Raw genomic sequence first — 15,944 nt, 5'->3', positions numbered from 1 at the left:
ATGTTCAGAAAACTAATAAAAGTAAGGAAATGTGCTTTAAAAAAGAGGGGAAAAAGCTAAAATAACAAAACCAAACCTAACTTACAAGTGGTTTTTCAGCTCATACAAGAAAGTAATGTAGATTCAGAAACAGAATCAGAGACGTACTTGCTAGAATTACTGCTCTGAAAAGTTTATCTTTGTAAGTGATGCCATTATAAACTCCTATTTTAAGGAATTTATTGGTAGCCTCTGAATGTATGCATTTTGGTCTCAGTTTTATGGGACATAATTTAAACTTCCAAATGCTTGGGTGTTTTTTTTTACTGTTAGATATAAAAGGTCTATGACAATATTCCAGTTAAAAGACACTTACAACCATATGTTACTAGTTATAAGTCTTAAGCACAAACATGATGTGTTTTCAAAATTTGTATTATAGACTAAAAGGGAAAGAAAATTAATTTCTGCCAGTTCACTCTGTTTTATGCATGTAAAAATAAACTTTTAAGACAAACTTTTCAGAAGAAATGCTCCAGATTTTCAGGGCAGGCTGGCAGCCTCTGCTAAACCACAGGGCAGGCTGAGGCTTTGTAGAGATCTTAAAAATTGGCAAACATGGTTCAAAAGAAGACAACAACACTTTTCAGGCAAGATTAAAATATATTTGCTCCATGATACTGTCACTCATCACAGACACCATGTTTACAAATAAAATCCTTGTCTTCGTATATTGTACAACATCTCCCCATAAACAGCACCCACGGGGGGCTCTCTCTGCCCTCACCCTCCACGCCAGCTCAGGTTATAGGAAAATGCTCCAGGCACTTTTCTATGAGCATTTTTAAAATGCTCCAGTCACTTTTTTAAAGAGCATTTTTAAAATGCTCCAGTCACTTTTTAAGCACCCCATCAGACCACTCTTCACCCTCTGGAAAAGGAGGGAACAGATGCATATAATGGACAGCATTGTCCGAGGAAAAAGATCTGCTCAGTATCTTCTAAAATAAATAGAAACTTTAAAAAAATTTTATTCAATTAGTGTTTAATGCACTTTTAGACATAATAGATATACATTAAAAAAAAAAAGTATGCATTCAAAGTGTAACATTAACCCAATTAACAGGGTAAGAGCAAAACAGTGAGGCTGGGCTACTCTGGGCTCTGTCTCTAGATTTAAGACTCAGCAGAACAAACACTGGAAATTTCCAGCTGGACAAGAGAAGTTAAAGAGAGAAAGTTGTAAAACCCATCAACATGCAATTATGCAAATCTGTTATATTTTAAACATTAATTTGTAACTATCCTTCATGATTTAAAATGGGCCCATTTCCACCACGAGACCCACAAGCGTATTTTATAAGAACATACAAGTTAGAAGTTTTTACAATTCTTAGTCCTCATGTTAGTGGTCAGAAAAATTAATTATTAATTAATCTATTATTATGTTAATATGCAATATATTAATTGTATTCGCATACTTTAAACAGACAAGTGCTTGATTTTTGCTTTTAAATAGCTGTGTATGATAAACACCACAAATTTTACAATTACAGACATCATAAAAAGCACAACCTAGGGCAATGAAACAGTTGAGTGATCACTTAAAAACACCCTAAAGGGTTTAGATTTCACAAGTTCACCTCTTACTTAAAACATCCAAACTACAAACTACTGATGACATTCCTGATGACCAGGGGTCAGGAGTCTCCAAGACCTTTGCCACTGCTCACAGAGCAGGAGGAGGTCAGCAATATTAGCTACCAGTAGCAGAGAGTGACCTGGCAGATCTGGGAACTTCTAAACCACAAAGTTAAATTACAGACCTCTGCTTCAGCATGGAGTTCATAGAAAAATATGCAAGCATGCTAACATATAGGAGGGGGAGGATTATTATAAAGTAACCATGATTTGTCATGGGAAAGAAGCTCTTAGGACTTCTATACTAACTTGAAAGTTGGTTTTCCTTTTTTTTTTCTCTAGCTTCCTAAGCATACTAGAGAAGCTGAGTTTCAGTGTAGGGGAAGATACAGTAATAGATAACACAATCACTGTAATTTTCTTACTAATAATATCCTTATAGAACCATTCTATTTCAGGAAATTTTCCTATTTAAGTTACATACTTTACTAAAACATTACAACAAGGAATGAATTCATGATTTTAAGTCCTACCTCTCACATTCCTTATTTCATAAAGGTTATGGTCACAGTCATAATTCAGTCCTACTTTTTCTGGCCAGTCCTAATAAAACCAGTCCTAAAAATACATTTTCCTTGAATGTATAGGTACTTTCATAGTATTAAGCCTGTACAACTTCCATAGATGTGGTCTTAGTTCGCTCTTAGGTTTTCAAGTGAAATTATTGCTCATAAGCATTCCTGTAATACTTGCACAGTTTACGAAAAAATAAATGCAGAAGAGAACTAAATTAGGACAAAAATAAGAGCAAACATCTGGTACTGAATACACATTATTCACCTAGAATAAGATACTTTGACCACAGCAAATAAATATAAATGGAATGGTACAAGTTCCATTTATAAAGTGAATTTTCATAATGTGAGAGAATTACTACATTTTATTGCTGTAAATGGTATATTAGAGATTTTGCCTCTCCAAAATGCCTGATTTTTCTGATTATTTCTCATGAGAATGCTTCAAACGTGCACACTTTGAATGTGTTATCATGCTCTGTTTTTTTCATCTTAAAACCTAGATGGGGCAGTGAGCCACAGCTTACTTTCCCTGCAATCTCAAGTCATATTATAGAAAAGATTTAAAATTGACTGGTTTTGGCTCTACTGAAACGAATTGTATTGCACTACTACAGAACAGCTTTTCAGTGCATGAACTCAGTAATCTGCTAACAGGAAACTGGGAAAATCTCTCTGAGTATACATTCAAAAGTCCCATTGTCACAAGAACTCCACTTGAGATCCATTTGAATGTCTGTCCGCATTTTGAAATTGAGCTTGGCTGCATCAGCTGGCCCAACTGCTGACTGAGATGATGATAGCAATAAAAACTGGAATAGCAAATCCTGGCACACAGCTTTCCCTGGGAAAGCGATCAGTCATTTTCCATCTTTGGCTTTGATCCTCCATTGGGATCTTTCAGTGTAGAGCCCAGAGCCAGGGAAGAAGTTAACACATCCCTGCATTGAGTTAATGCCACTCCGCATGGGGACAGGAGTGAGTGCTACTAATTCTTTATGTGAAACGGGGCCCCTGCTTACTGTATATGTTAATGGCAAGCTGAAATGGTGTGCTGAAAACCAGATTTCAAATCTGCTGACCTGTGGCAGGTCCCCTAGTGGGGAGCCACAAATGCACACTGCTGCATTCTTGTACTGGATTAAATTCCGGATCTAGACTACTCTGTGACCAGAGACAAAAGGGAATAAAAAGTTCACAGGCGTGAATACCTGTCATCATGTGGTGAAATGAGTAGCAGCCTGTGCTCAAGAGAGGCTCAAGCCCAGAATAACAGAAGAACAATACAAACTGGCAGAAATATATGGGAAACTTGGAAGGTGCCTACATGCACAATGTCTTTTCAGCAAGCCAGTGCTACTGGTCTCACTCTGAGCACTTTTAAATGAAAATAGTTTAATATAATAATAAAAACCCACAAGTCTAAGAGGAAATGACAGCTGTTGCAAGTAAATTTCAATAAGGGTAGTTCCCTGCTGATAAAAACTGGCACATCTCCATTCATTTCAGTGTAACTATGTGAATTAACATTGCCTGAAAATCTAACCCAATGTTTTGAACAACTCAAGAGCTACGAGGAAATACATAGATGGAAACTACTGGTAATTACAACGGTGAGAAAGAATGGTAATTACTGAGGAAACAAAAAAATCAGTAAAGGAAAAATATGTGAAGTCTATTATATAAATAGACAACTTGTGATTTTTTTGGGATGCTTAATTTGAGTTCTATCAACATTTCTGTTACAAATGACAACAGGTCTGATACCAAGAATAACATGGGAAAAATGCTCTTGTACCACAGTGGACCTTAACAGGACATGCCATTTCCAAAATAGGATGTACCATGCATTACTAAGGCAAACCTAATCCTTTTTCGATGGCAAGTGGTAATTTTTCTTGGTGATTGTCACTGCACACAAATTTGTAAAAACACTGTAAACTCAAGTGTTCCTACACAGACATGCACCACGTCTTGTCTACATGTAAATAAAGACAGTAATGTGAAATACACTGTAAGATCTGTATTAAAAAAAAAGTGGAATGATAAATGATGATTAAGAGAGTTGAAGATATTTTGCCTCTGTCATAAAGTTTTAAAAACTTTTTTTAAAAGACAAAGAAAACAGAGATTTTCAGGACCAGATGTCTAGGAAGATCCCATTTGGATTTGAGCTACTTAAATTTGCAATCATGTATTTATACATCTAACAGAGCTTCTGTTTCCCCTAGAATCTGAAAATTAACTAGCTTTGTAGCATCTTCCTTGATCTGCCACCCGTGCCCTGAGGATTAGAGACTCCACCTGAGCTTGTTTTACAAGCATAACAGAAAAAATTAATCTCTGCTGGCAGCGATCCCACTGGGATACTGATGAATAATGATATCCCTCTCTTGCTGCCCTCTCAGTCCACTAGAAAAGCCACTCTAACCCAGCAACGTGGAAACCGCTGAAACCATTCCAGCTGTGGATTAGCAGGCAGTCAAGCATCCATCTGTTCTGTGTGAATCAAGAGAAAGCAAACATGCATTCTTATAGCTAAAGAAGTACTAAAAATTAGCATCTTATATGACTGCATATAGTAAATTAAGACAATGATATATAAAAGAAAAAATAATCTATTATCTACACATCATGTTGTTTATAATTGCTTGTTGCCTTAAGTGAATAATAAACAAGTTGAAATTAATCTCCTTAACCTACAAAATACTGTGCATTCAATGATTTAATATGCTTAAATAAAATTTCCTAGTACTGTATGCATCAATTGTACCTAAAAATCTTTTGTCAAGAGACATCTATGCACCCATTTTGTAAGCAAGCATGGCAACATCCTGACAGGAGAAACATTTCAGAGGCCTGTTGTGAGAGGAATTGTAGCTATTTTCTCACCCTATAAAAGATTTGAGATATTTTCTCCTTCTGAAAACAAGTAGTTCAAGTAATCTCTGCTGGCTTGCTACTCTTTTCTACTGGATGACAGAAAGGAAAGGAGGTGGAAGTGGAAATTGGAATGTGGGCAGCCCAATGAATTTGGTGATGTCTGATTTGACTCTTCCATGGAAAGAGGACAATGGCCTACTATAAATTAAGGAAAGCTGAATTTGAGCACTACCCCAGTAAAAAGTAGTAATAAAAGTGCATGCATTGACAATTTTCCCATACATAAATTCTAATATTTTGCTTGATGCCTGTCTTACATTTATTAAGTTGCAGAGGTGAAGAAAATGTACAATTTGTTCTCTAGAAGCAACCTTCTTATCGTACGAGAAATTTCCAAATATATATACAATTTTTTTCAAACACTTTCAGATTTTTTAAAATCCTAAGGCTTTTTGGTAGCAAAAATCCCTCTGCAATTTCTTCTAACATTACAGATAGCCTCCCTAAGTAGCTGTGAAATAAAACATCTTGTAAATATTAGGCAATAGGAGAGGCCTATTTCTTAAATATTTCTAAATAGGACAGGTTGATTTCTTAAAAGTTCCTCTCTGATAATATATAACATCAAGATTTAAAGTAAAATTCAATTTCTGAAGCCAGACAGACCCCCATCAGGAACAAAAATAAAAAGAAAATGAGACAAAGAAAGAATCTAAATGCAAATAGGAAAATACAAGTGTCAGATACTTCATTAATGACTGATCAGTAATCCTCTTATGTTCTTTTTTTTCCCCTTTAACTACTATGCTAAAGGAACAATATATGCTGGATATCAATCTTGTATGATGTAATCATTTCAGCCAAACCAATCCTTATCCTGAAATTTCTGTTAAAATCAAAGAACAAGCTACAATGTCATCCTCTTTCTTAAGAGTTTTACAAGCAATATTTTCTATGCTGACATAGAAAAGTATTTCTGTGCTTTTAAACAGCAGTGTCTATGGCCCAGTTGGTGTCACTGAGTGAACCCCATTCTATGAAAACAAAGTTATCAATATGATTGTTAACTGTTACAACTTGTAGTACAATTGTATAAATCTATCAAAGGCAAAGGCATTCTCTAGAAGACAATTTTGACAAAAGAACTGCAGAGTGCAGAAAGCCTGAATTTGCTTATCCTGCCTCAATTACAAACTGGGAGGAATAAAGCAGGTAGAACTTGAACTGACTTGCTAAATACAAACTAAGCTTGTAAGGCTTCCTGCTGGAGCATTTGGGACCTGAGAACACACAGCCATTGCTCAAAGCAGCCTTACAGATTATAAAACATTCAGCTTTACCATAATAAAGATGCTGTTAAGAACTTCAGTTCTGTTCCAATAAACACAAACATTATTTCAACAAACATATTGTCTATTTGAAAATATACAGCCACATGACATGACTGCTGAAAAAAGCCATTCCATTTCCTGTATGAACACTTTGCATGCACACAACTCTGCGTATTTTAAAACCTTGCATGATGGTGGCTACAATCTGTCAAGCAGTAAGCAAAACCTGCTTGTGCTAAAAGAGACAAACAAATAAGTGGTCCATGGCTGAACTGCATGCAGCTTTGAGCAGTCAGCTAAGCCAAGCCTGCTATCACTGAGCTTGCTTCTACCATGGGCAAACACTGATTTGCCACAGATGGCAGCCTGTCCGGTTTTCGGCTGTTTGAAGGGCCTGGAAAGGCCCGGGGTGGCCTTGGGGCAGCCCGCGTATCAAAGGACGAGAAGAGGCTTCAGTTCTTCTTTCGGTCTTTATGTTTATTAATTGTTTATCTAAAAGATTTTCTCTCAGCCCGACAGAGGTCTGCTCAGCAATCAGCCATGAGCACACTCCTCCCCTCCGGACAGTCACCTATCTTTATACCCATGGTTACGTGTACAATATTTATCATTTTTCCCCAATTCCTTTCACCCTTATTGCCCGGTGCACTTTCAGTAATGACCAATCCCAAAGTGCCACCATCACCACAGAAGATGGAGGAGAAGAAGAAGAAGAAGAAGGACAGGACACGCCCCAATTCCTCCATCTTACTTCTCTAAACCCCCCTGTACAGAAATCCTAAACCCTGTGTCTCACCCTCTAATTAACCAATCCCTTCACCATTCACCCCGGTGAAACCCTCCTATCCTCATACAGGTGTCGTCTCCTGTGTAGGATCAAAGTCCAGCCACCAGACACTTCTGGAACATTCCAGGACTCCCGAGCCCCGCAAGGGTGCTCTCGGTGACTCGGCACCTCAGGACTGAGTAATTCTGTCTCCTGGCTCTCAGAATACTTTCCATTGTTATACATGAGTGCTTTGCTGCTATAACTGCATCCTGGAAAAGGAATTTATTTCCTCATTTTTCTGACAGAAACGATTACTAAAGCAGGTGTTTGAAATGGGGATATAGCCTGTGGCTACTGCTTTCTACTACCACAGCTATATACACTTTCAAAAGTTTTTCCCTTGGATGCTGAACTGCAATCAGAGCAAATAAAACAAAAAACCTGAAAAAAATATTTAATATATATATTATATATATATAAATATATATATATTTATATACTATATCAATGACAACAGTTCTTGTTTTAATTTAGCTTTTGTGAGTATTGCTTCAGTTTGGTGCGGTTAGTTTTTTTGGTGGTTTGGTTTTTTTCTTGGTATTTTTTTTAACAGGCATATGATGACAGAAATTAAAGAAGAAGATTGGATGGGGAAAAAAGGGGACCTGTAAATTGGAGGTTAGAAATTCATGCATACTGGAGATGGAAAGGATTTGTATATTCTGGTATTGACTGTAATTCTTTCTTATTGATGCCATAAAAATGGAAGACTCAGGCCATGTTGAGTCAGCTGTCACTGTTGGGCATTGTTGCCTTGATTTACTAATGGACTGTGCTTTCCTGGAAAGGAAGTCTGCATATTATGCCTTCAAACTAAAGCTCAAACAATAATTTGGAAAAAGAAGACCAGGAAACAGTTGTGTTATGATGTTAGGAAAAAATGACTAAATTCAAGTACTACAGCAACATTAAAAACTGCTCCATCTACTGGAACTAGAGAAAAATCAAGGCTAATTAAATGTGTGAGTATCCATATAAGTACTTTTTCTGCTGAGTACAAGATATTTTTGAATATACTGGATATAGATGATGAAATTTGGATGCTATTGAAATGCAGTCATATTTTGTTTTATTTTCATGAACCCCTACATAATTTAAAAATTTAAACTATTAAACACACTGATACCATCTAGATTATTCAAGTGGGAGCTGAAGCACAAATGCTTTAACATGTTAAAATCCAGAGAATATGGACTGTTCAAAAATTAAGTCAATTATCCAAGAAATGTCTGTGTTTAGGATGAACTTTATGTATTGAACAGTCCTTGGTAGAGATTTATTGTAAAGAAAAGATTTAATTGTAAGAGGTAACAGTTTTCTTCTGTTAAAAAAATACCAAAATATTTCTTCTACAACTAAAATATGAATAATGGCTGAGGCCACAGCACTGATGTTCACATTATTGAGTGTACTACAGATATGAAATCAGACATGGAAGTTCTTTAAAGGCTAGCATATAATAAATTGCTTTCCATCTGACATAAATTTTACATTATAAAATACTTCAATTATTGACACTGAAATGCCATATTCAAAAAGAGTAACTTAATGAATATAGTTCTGTGGTGCTTTTATGCCTGGAAGAAAATCACAGTAGCACCTTTACTTTCTTCTAAATTAAATGCAAATGTAATTTTACATTAACTGTAAACACTGACTGACTTAGAAAGAGTGATCTGATTTTTTTCTGAAATGACTAAAGAACAGAGACCCAGTTTTATATAATATCTTAAAAATTCCTAAAAGCAATGTTTCTGCTATGGTTTGCCAGGAAAATACTAAACGAAACAGATCACATCAGCTTCTTTTTCTGACAGTACTTTTGTGAGGCATTAATTCCTCCTTCCCTGGTGTTTGACTGAAGACCTGTTGAAAAGATGGTTTATCACTGAGTCAAAAACCTTTGCGGCCCCTTCACGGGAGATCAAATCAGCAACAGAATCCCTATACAGAAATAAAATTATTTTAGACTGAGAGTGTAAATACTCTCAAAGAATTGCATATTCCCCTGGTTGGAATAGAAATTGCCAACAATGATGAAGAGGAAATAAAGCTACAGGTTAATTGAGTTATCTAGGTTCTCATAGTACAAATACCTACCAGATAATGAAAGACAGATAAGGCATTAATAACTCTACTCATTTGCTATCTATGTATCTTGAATGGAGAGTGCCGGTTTTATGAACTTCCTCCTTCTACCTTCTGACTCCAACAATGACAGATTTTCTGCTGAGTTCCAAATTACTCAGTCTAATACAAGCCAGTGTCACCATATCTATTTTCAGAAAGAAATAAAGGGAAGAGGCACGTGGAAAATTTCTGTGTCCATGTTTGTATCACAAAAAGACAGACACGGATGCTCCACTATAACAAAAATATCATATTCTCTCTCTAAGCTCCCTTTTCTAAGAAAAACCCCTCTTTCTTATTAACAGTTTACATGAAAGACAGCAGTAGGCACATGAAAACCAACCAGTTCTCTTTTACAGGCAGAATTAAAAAAAAAAAAAAGAAATCAGGGACAACATGTAGCTAAAACAAGAGATGAAAGATGGGAATGATGTTCTCCCCTTCACTGTCTGGTATGGTCAGGTATGACAAATTTTTTGCTCTGTAAATATTAACCAGATAACAAGGTAAGTAAAAAAATCACCAAAAATCATGAAACTAGTGGATCTAGGTGTCACAGCCCTGATCAATCAGAAAGACAGACTTTTCTTCCTCAAGGTACAACAAACTGCTATTTGATTTTAAAAACACTTGTGCAGAAAAAGACAAGAATTACCCTAAAGTATCTATCATTGTTTTTTACCTAGACCTCTTCTTTAATCTCTGCACCTAACTCTCAGAATTAAAGGAAAGAGTCTTTAGGCACCTCAGGGAAATCCTGCCTGTCAGTAATAATTCATGAACACTTTCTCATCAATAATACTTAATGCAAGAAGCACCCATAACTCAACAGTGATTAAGCTCATTTGGATTACCACTGCCTAAGCACGGTGAGGAAAGGTTTAAAGAAAGCTCTATGGAAAAACATCAAACATTTGCTCTCAGAAAAAAACCCAACAGTCCACTAGCACAAGGCAGCGACAAAAATAACTGAATGTGAAGTTCCACCTGCGAACTGAAAACCCAAGACAGCTCAAACATCTCAGGTACAGATTCACTGAGAGGAACAAGCAAAACATGAGGGGATTTTTGCCCACCTATCTGAATCAATTATTACTGCATATTTCCAACATTACTGTTGGGCTGTACCCATGTGCCACGTTCACGTTATCAATACTCAACCCCTACACCAGAATGGGAAAAAAATTCATTTGATCTTGTAAAATTCTGGCAGATGATCAAAATGAATAGGTAAAATAAAAACAGAGAAAAGAAGAGATACTGGAGAAGACTATGAGTGGTCTTCCACTAAGTGAAAACAAATCCTACTATTATGTGACTTTTTTGAGAGTCACTAGAAACTGGATGACTTACAACTACTTTTTCATGTGAGTTGTAAAGATTCCTTGATCATTCACTGGTGATCAACCCTGAATTTTAACCACTTCCATTCAGCATGCAAAAATAATCTGAAACTCAAAATCCCTTAATAAAACTCAGATTTAACCCCTTTAATACAATCCTAAATTTCTGAATTCTTGAACAAAATCTTGCTTTTTTCCACGGTTTGTTTTAAACAAACTTTTGCTGCTCTCCAAGTTAATTATATGTTTGGTATATATATCCCATGTGAAAAATCAAAATCAGGATTTGCTTTCTTTTAATTGTTCGCTTCTGCCATCCTTAGGTACATCAGGAACTTGTAAATATCTAAAGGTTCGCAAGCTTAGTTAAACTCCAACTAATAATAAGTGTTACATCTATGAAATCCTGCAACTGCATGAGAAATGCTTGGATGGTTATTCTCAAAAAACACAGTCCAAAATTTGAAACTTTAACACAGTGATGAGCAGAATAATCACAATTATAATTATTTTTGTAATGGTAACAGGCCTTTTTGTACTATAGCTACAGCTTTCAGTTTCAGCATCATTAAGAGATTCTTCAAATTACTTTTTAAACATCCATCTCCCTCAGGGTTTTCACTTATACCTAATTAGACTACTTACCCCATGCCATGCAATTCCCTACTGCCAAAAGCGCTAAATGCTTCAATAAGAAGGAGGAGGGCAACAGTGGAGTGAGGCAGATGTAATGTCATTGGTTAACAATAGAGGTGTGAAGCAACTGCTGTCATTATAAAACTCATTAATGCGCAGTGTTTAGGGGGAAAATCATCCCTGGCAGTAACTGTTGAAATGGCATTTCTTTTCAGCACTACATCAGATTGAAAAAACCTTTTATTTTGCACCTTCAACGTGGCAGAATAGCAGTTCCACTAGTAATTATGAGAATCAACATCCACATAAAAAGTAAGCAAGAGCTGTCAGCTCTAATGGCATCCAGCACTCGTAAATCCTTTTCATCTTTAAAACTGATACATATGGCTCATTTTGACCCCTAAGCAATTTTACTTTTAGTCTCATTCCTCTTGAGATTGTAAATGGATAACTTCCAGAACTTTATTATCAGGAAATAAAAAAATTAAAAAAAACTAAAGCAAGATTAATGAACTTAAAATTTTACATTCTCCACCCAACATTAGGGTCCTAAGTTTCATCTACAATAGAATATTTGCCAGTTACTTTTGCAATTTATGAATGCACACAGTTCAAATAGACAAATTCAAACAGGCAGCACTATGTTCTTCTTCCATCGTTCCTGTTCCATATCCTGCTCATCAGCTAAGGCAGTGTAATGAAATGCCATCTCTGCTAATATTCTCAAACTTTCTTTACCAAATTTGTCAGACAAAAAAATCCTGATATGTCTAGATGCAGAAAATTTTCAATGGAGAGACATTTTAAAGAGACAGCAGCTGGAGCAAAGCACTCTTCTTGAATACTCAACATTGTATTAGTTAACTTCTGTTCACATGTGGGTATTTCTTCTTAAAATTTCAGTTATTTCACACACAGCATATCTAGATATTGCAGATTACCACTTTGAATTCACCTGAACACACTGAATTTGATCTAGTGTAATTGCAATGTTGTCTGGCAGCAGAACAACAGATACCTCAGGGTCAGTGATAGCAATTCCCCTGTTTAGGCTGTCTAACAGTTTCCATTACAAAAGATTATTGTGGCCTTTATTTCTGAGCTGTAACACTCTGAATGTTTGCAGCAGGTGCTTTAAATTTATCAGGAAGAAAAGTCTCTGTACTAGAAAAGTGGTTTTCCTAGTCTCATAAAATGCTGATCAGGTTTTGTTCAGTTTCAAACTGTTGAATAGCAGTATTTTAACTTCCTGTATTTCTCCTCAGAGAAGTTTTGGCAGCATGCTGAAACAATAATAAATACAAAAGTAAGATATATAAATACTGTAAGACAGGACTTCAAAGTTTGAAGGTAACACTTAGAAATCAGAATATTACTGAACTTAGGCCACTTGTATAATGTATTTAATGTAACAGAGACTATAATCATATAGAGGTAGAAAAAAGTTTTCCTGGATAATATTCAGGCACTTCTTGTTTTGATATATATTTGTAGAAGTAGAATTACACCATGTTGAAAAAAGAAAATCTATAGTTGTAAATATGTAAGTACTTAAAAAGGAAACTGGAGTAAACCTTGATTTTTTTATGGTGAGAATGCAATACTAACACAGTGCATCATACAAAGTGTCTTTGGCCTTGCATTGCACTTCTCTGTTAAACAGCCTCTAGACTAACTGTGGGAGATGCTGTTATTGCAGGTTGTCACCTCAGGGACTGGGAGGTGGCTGGGAAAAGGGAAAGAAGACATTTTAGGAAAGAGGTGTTTCCCACAGGTTTCCCCTGCTCCTTAAAGCTGCTGTATCCTCCAGATTGTCCCAGGACAAAGTGATGGTCCTGCTACAGATTTAAGTGTAGGCAGTCATTCCTATGGCATTTAATAATATACTCAACTTAGGAAAGACAAATATCAGATTTGTATAGATCCTGCACATTATAAAGGGATAGAAGAAGACATGGAAGCATATAAAGTAATTTTGATGTACTGATAAGATGAAACATTTTAAACATAAAAAAATATTCAGGTATGTTTCTCAAAACAATAAAAAAATAAGTTAGGGGAGAAACACTCTTCTTTATTTTGCATGTTTTTTTTTCAAATACTTGTGTTTTCAAGAGTAAAAAAATGTATTTTTAAGAAATATCAGCACTTACTGTCAGAATTAAGAGCAGTTCTTCAACATTGCTTTCAGGTTTCAACTGGTCCTTGAACATCCCAATAGTTGGATGCTTCAAGTAGTAATAGGAGGCGATCCGGCCGTACACCAGCGGCTCGATGCTGCGATTGTCCTGGGACAAGAGGAGAGGAATCAAACACAGAGCTCCCAAGTGGTTCAGTACAACATGCTCCTACACAGCTGTGAAACATGTTCAGACTACTTTTAAGAGAACACAAAAAATAATTTAGCATTATAATTTAGCCACAAGAGTTTTCATCCTAAGTCTGACAAAGACAAACTCTAACATCTCCCATCAAGGAGCGCGCATCCTGCTGTTCACAGCTCCTAGGAGTGTGTATCTCACTGAATCCTGTAAGGCACAGATTAGTCTTACCTCCCCAACTTCAATGCAGTAGGAGCCTTCCAAATCAAACAGGGATTTCTCAACGAGGCTTGAGAGGTACTTATTCATAGTGTCATGGCTCACATCATCCAAGTTATAGTAACTAGATAAAATGAGAGCAGATGCATTGCATGAATATTTTTTACAGTCCGAAGATTTTTAACAACAGTGTCTTCTAGGAAAACTTCCAAGGCTTCTACAGTATACACATGAAACAGCAAATATCCATATTAAACAATTAAACACAGTCCTTTATAAAGATCAACAAGAAATCCATGATTCTTAAATGTTTGTGGGAGTAACCAACATAAGCCAAGCATGTACATATGAAAGATGGCAATTGGTCCATCTATTAATAGAAAGGTTGATACAAACAGAACTGGACTGACTGTATTTTATTAGGGGGAGAATTGTCCTGCTTTCACAGGTACACTTTCCTGATAAGTGTGAAAGTGAACAAGCAATGCTAACACAAGTCACAGTATTTTAACTTCACGATGAAGGAAGAACACCCACCCAGGAGAGGAAATGTCTTTACACCCTGCAACTTCGAAAGTAAAACTAGGCATATAGTGACATCTCCTGAAAAAGCAAAACCTATACCAATCCAAATGTTGGTGTTATTATATTTCTGTGACATTTTGTTTTCAAAGTTAGAACTGCTAAAAAAAGGAACAGGGTATTTGTTAATGTGTTCCTTCACATACTTACCATCAAACAAAATGTTTAGGTAAACTATATCATCACAATGGCTTAGTTCTCTATATGAAGGGAAAATGCTTATAAAGTGGGCCAAAATATATTTTCTTTTTATGTTACTATATAAAAAAGACACAGTGACTGAAGTTTGCACTCCTTCACTGTAGAGCTGGAGGTGTATGATTAGATTTTACTCATATAAACCAACATGATTTCAGTGAGAACTTTTACTCCAGATAAAAATGCAGTAAGGACTTGTGTCCCTAGATTCAGCAAAGGCACCAGATCAGAAAGCAGCAATTAAGTTCAATTAGTAAAGAGCATGTTTAGAAAGTTTTAAAATTTTGTATTTAAGAAGAGTAATTAAACCATGCAATTTCAAAGCAGAATTAAAACAAACATAAAATCTGATTATTTATTGAATTGTTAAAAAGCAGAATAAAAGAGGAAGTCTTTGTTCATTTAATTCTGTCAAATACTGTGCAGAAATAGACTACTGAGATTGTGCAATGATGAAAGATGCTCCTTTGTTCTACCTGCCTTGCTTTACTAAAATTTACCATTGTTAGGATCTTGTACTCAGCATTCCCACTTGAAATAACCCCACTGTAATCGAGAGTGGGTTCTTTCAATGCTATTTTGTGCAGGTGAACAACAGGCTGCAAAAGAGCATGCTGAGATTCATTTTAGCCAATTTTACAAAGTTACTGCTGCACCTGAGTTCGTTTTTTTAAACTCTCTTCACTGTCACTGGAAAGAAATGTGCATCTGCAGAATGCTATTCATCTCAAGTATTTTAAATATCTACTTCAGGATGAGGTGAAATGTAATCACTGATTAAAAAAAGAAAACTTTAGACAACCAGTTCAGTTGTGGATGTTGTATTTGGGCAGATGAATCTCATTCTCTGAGTTAAATTCTACATAATTTACTGTAATGCTGCTGTTTGCAAATTTCAAAAGATGGAATCAAATTTTATAAGCTACAAATGTCCTTACATAACTGCTTAATTTACATAATCTGATTTGCATTATTATTTTCTTAAACAAAGTTTTTACCATACATCTCTTTAAATAGCAGCAGCAAAACTGAAAAAGCCTGAATGCTAAATAGCAGTATTACAATGTCCAGATATTTTCCTCTTGCTATTAACTCCAAATTGTGGGATTAATTCTCTGAAGCTTTGAATGTTCACTTATAATTGGGTAAAGTTGGAGTAAACCAGTACTATCATAAGAAAAAGTTTTAAAAAATATGTTCTGATACCAGCCAGCTACATGAGACAACAACAAAGCACAGTTACATGGCAGTGGAATATTCAATTCTGTGACTTTTTA

General features: G+C 35.7%; 1 protein-coding gene across 2 annotated transcripts in view; it reads right to left on the bottom strand.

The window, feature by feature from the left end:
* Positions 1-15,944, bottom strand: part of ASCC3 (activating signal cointegrator 1 complex subunit 3) — a 267,328-nt gene that overhangs the window by 29,333 nt on the left and 222,051 nt on the right. For both annotated transcript variants that reach the window (XM_064707226.1, XM_064707227.1), the window contains exons 35-36: positions 13,900-14,011; positions 13,501-13,635 (exon numbers count right to left, since the gene is read on the bottom strand). In XM_064707226.1, coding sequence (XP_064563296.1) covers positions 13,501-13,635; positions 13,900-14,011 — 247 coding nt within the window. The remainder of the gene's footprint in view (positions 1-13,500; positions 13,636-13,899; positions 14,012-15,944) is intronic.

The sequence above is a fragment of the Zonotrichia leucophrys genome, chromosome 3, assembly GCF_028769735.1.
Source record: "Zonotrichia leucophrys gambelii isolate GWCS_2022_RI chromosome 3, RI_Zleu_2.0, whole genome shotgun sequence".
In the NCBI taxonomy this organism is placed as follows: domain Eukaryota; kingdom Metazoa; phylum Chordata; class Aves; order Passeriformes; family Passerellidae; genus Zonotrichia; species Zonotrichia leucophrys.
Note: the sequence above shows the minus strand (reverse complement) of the source record. Positions and strands in the feature narration are given on the sequence as shown.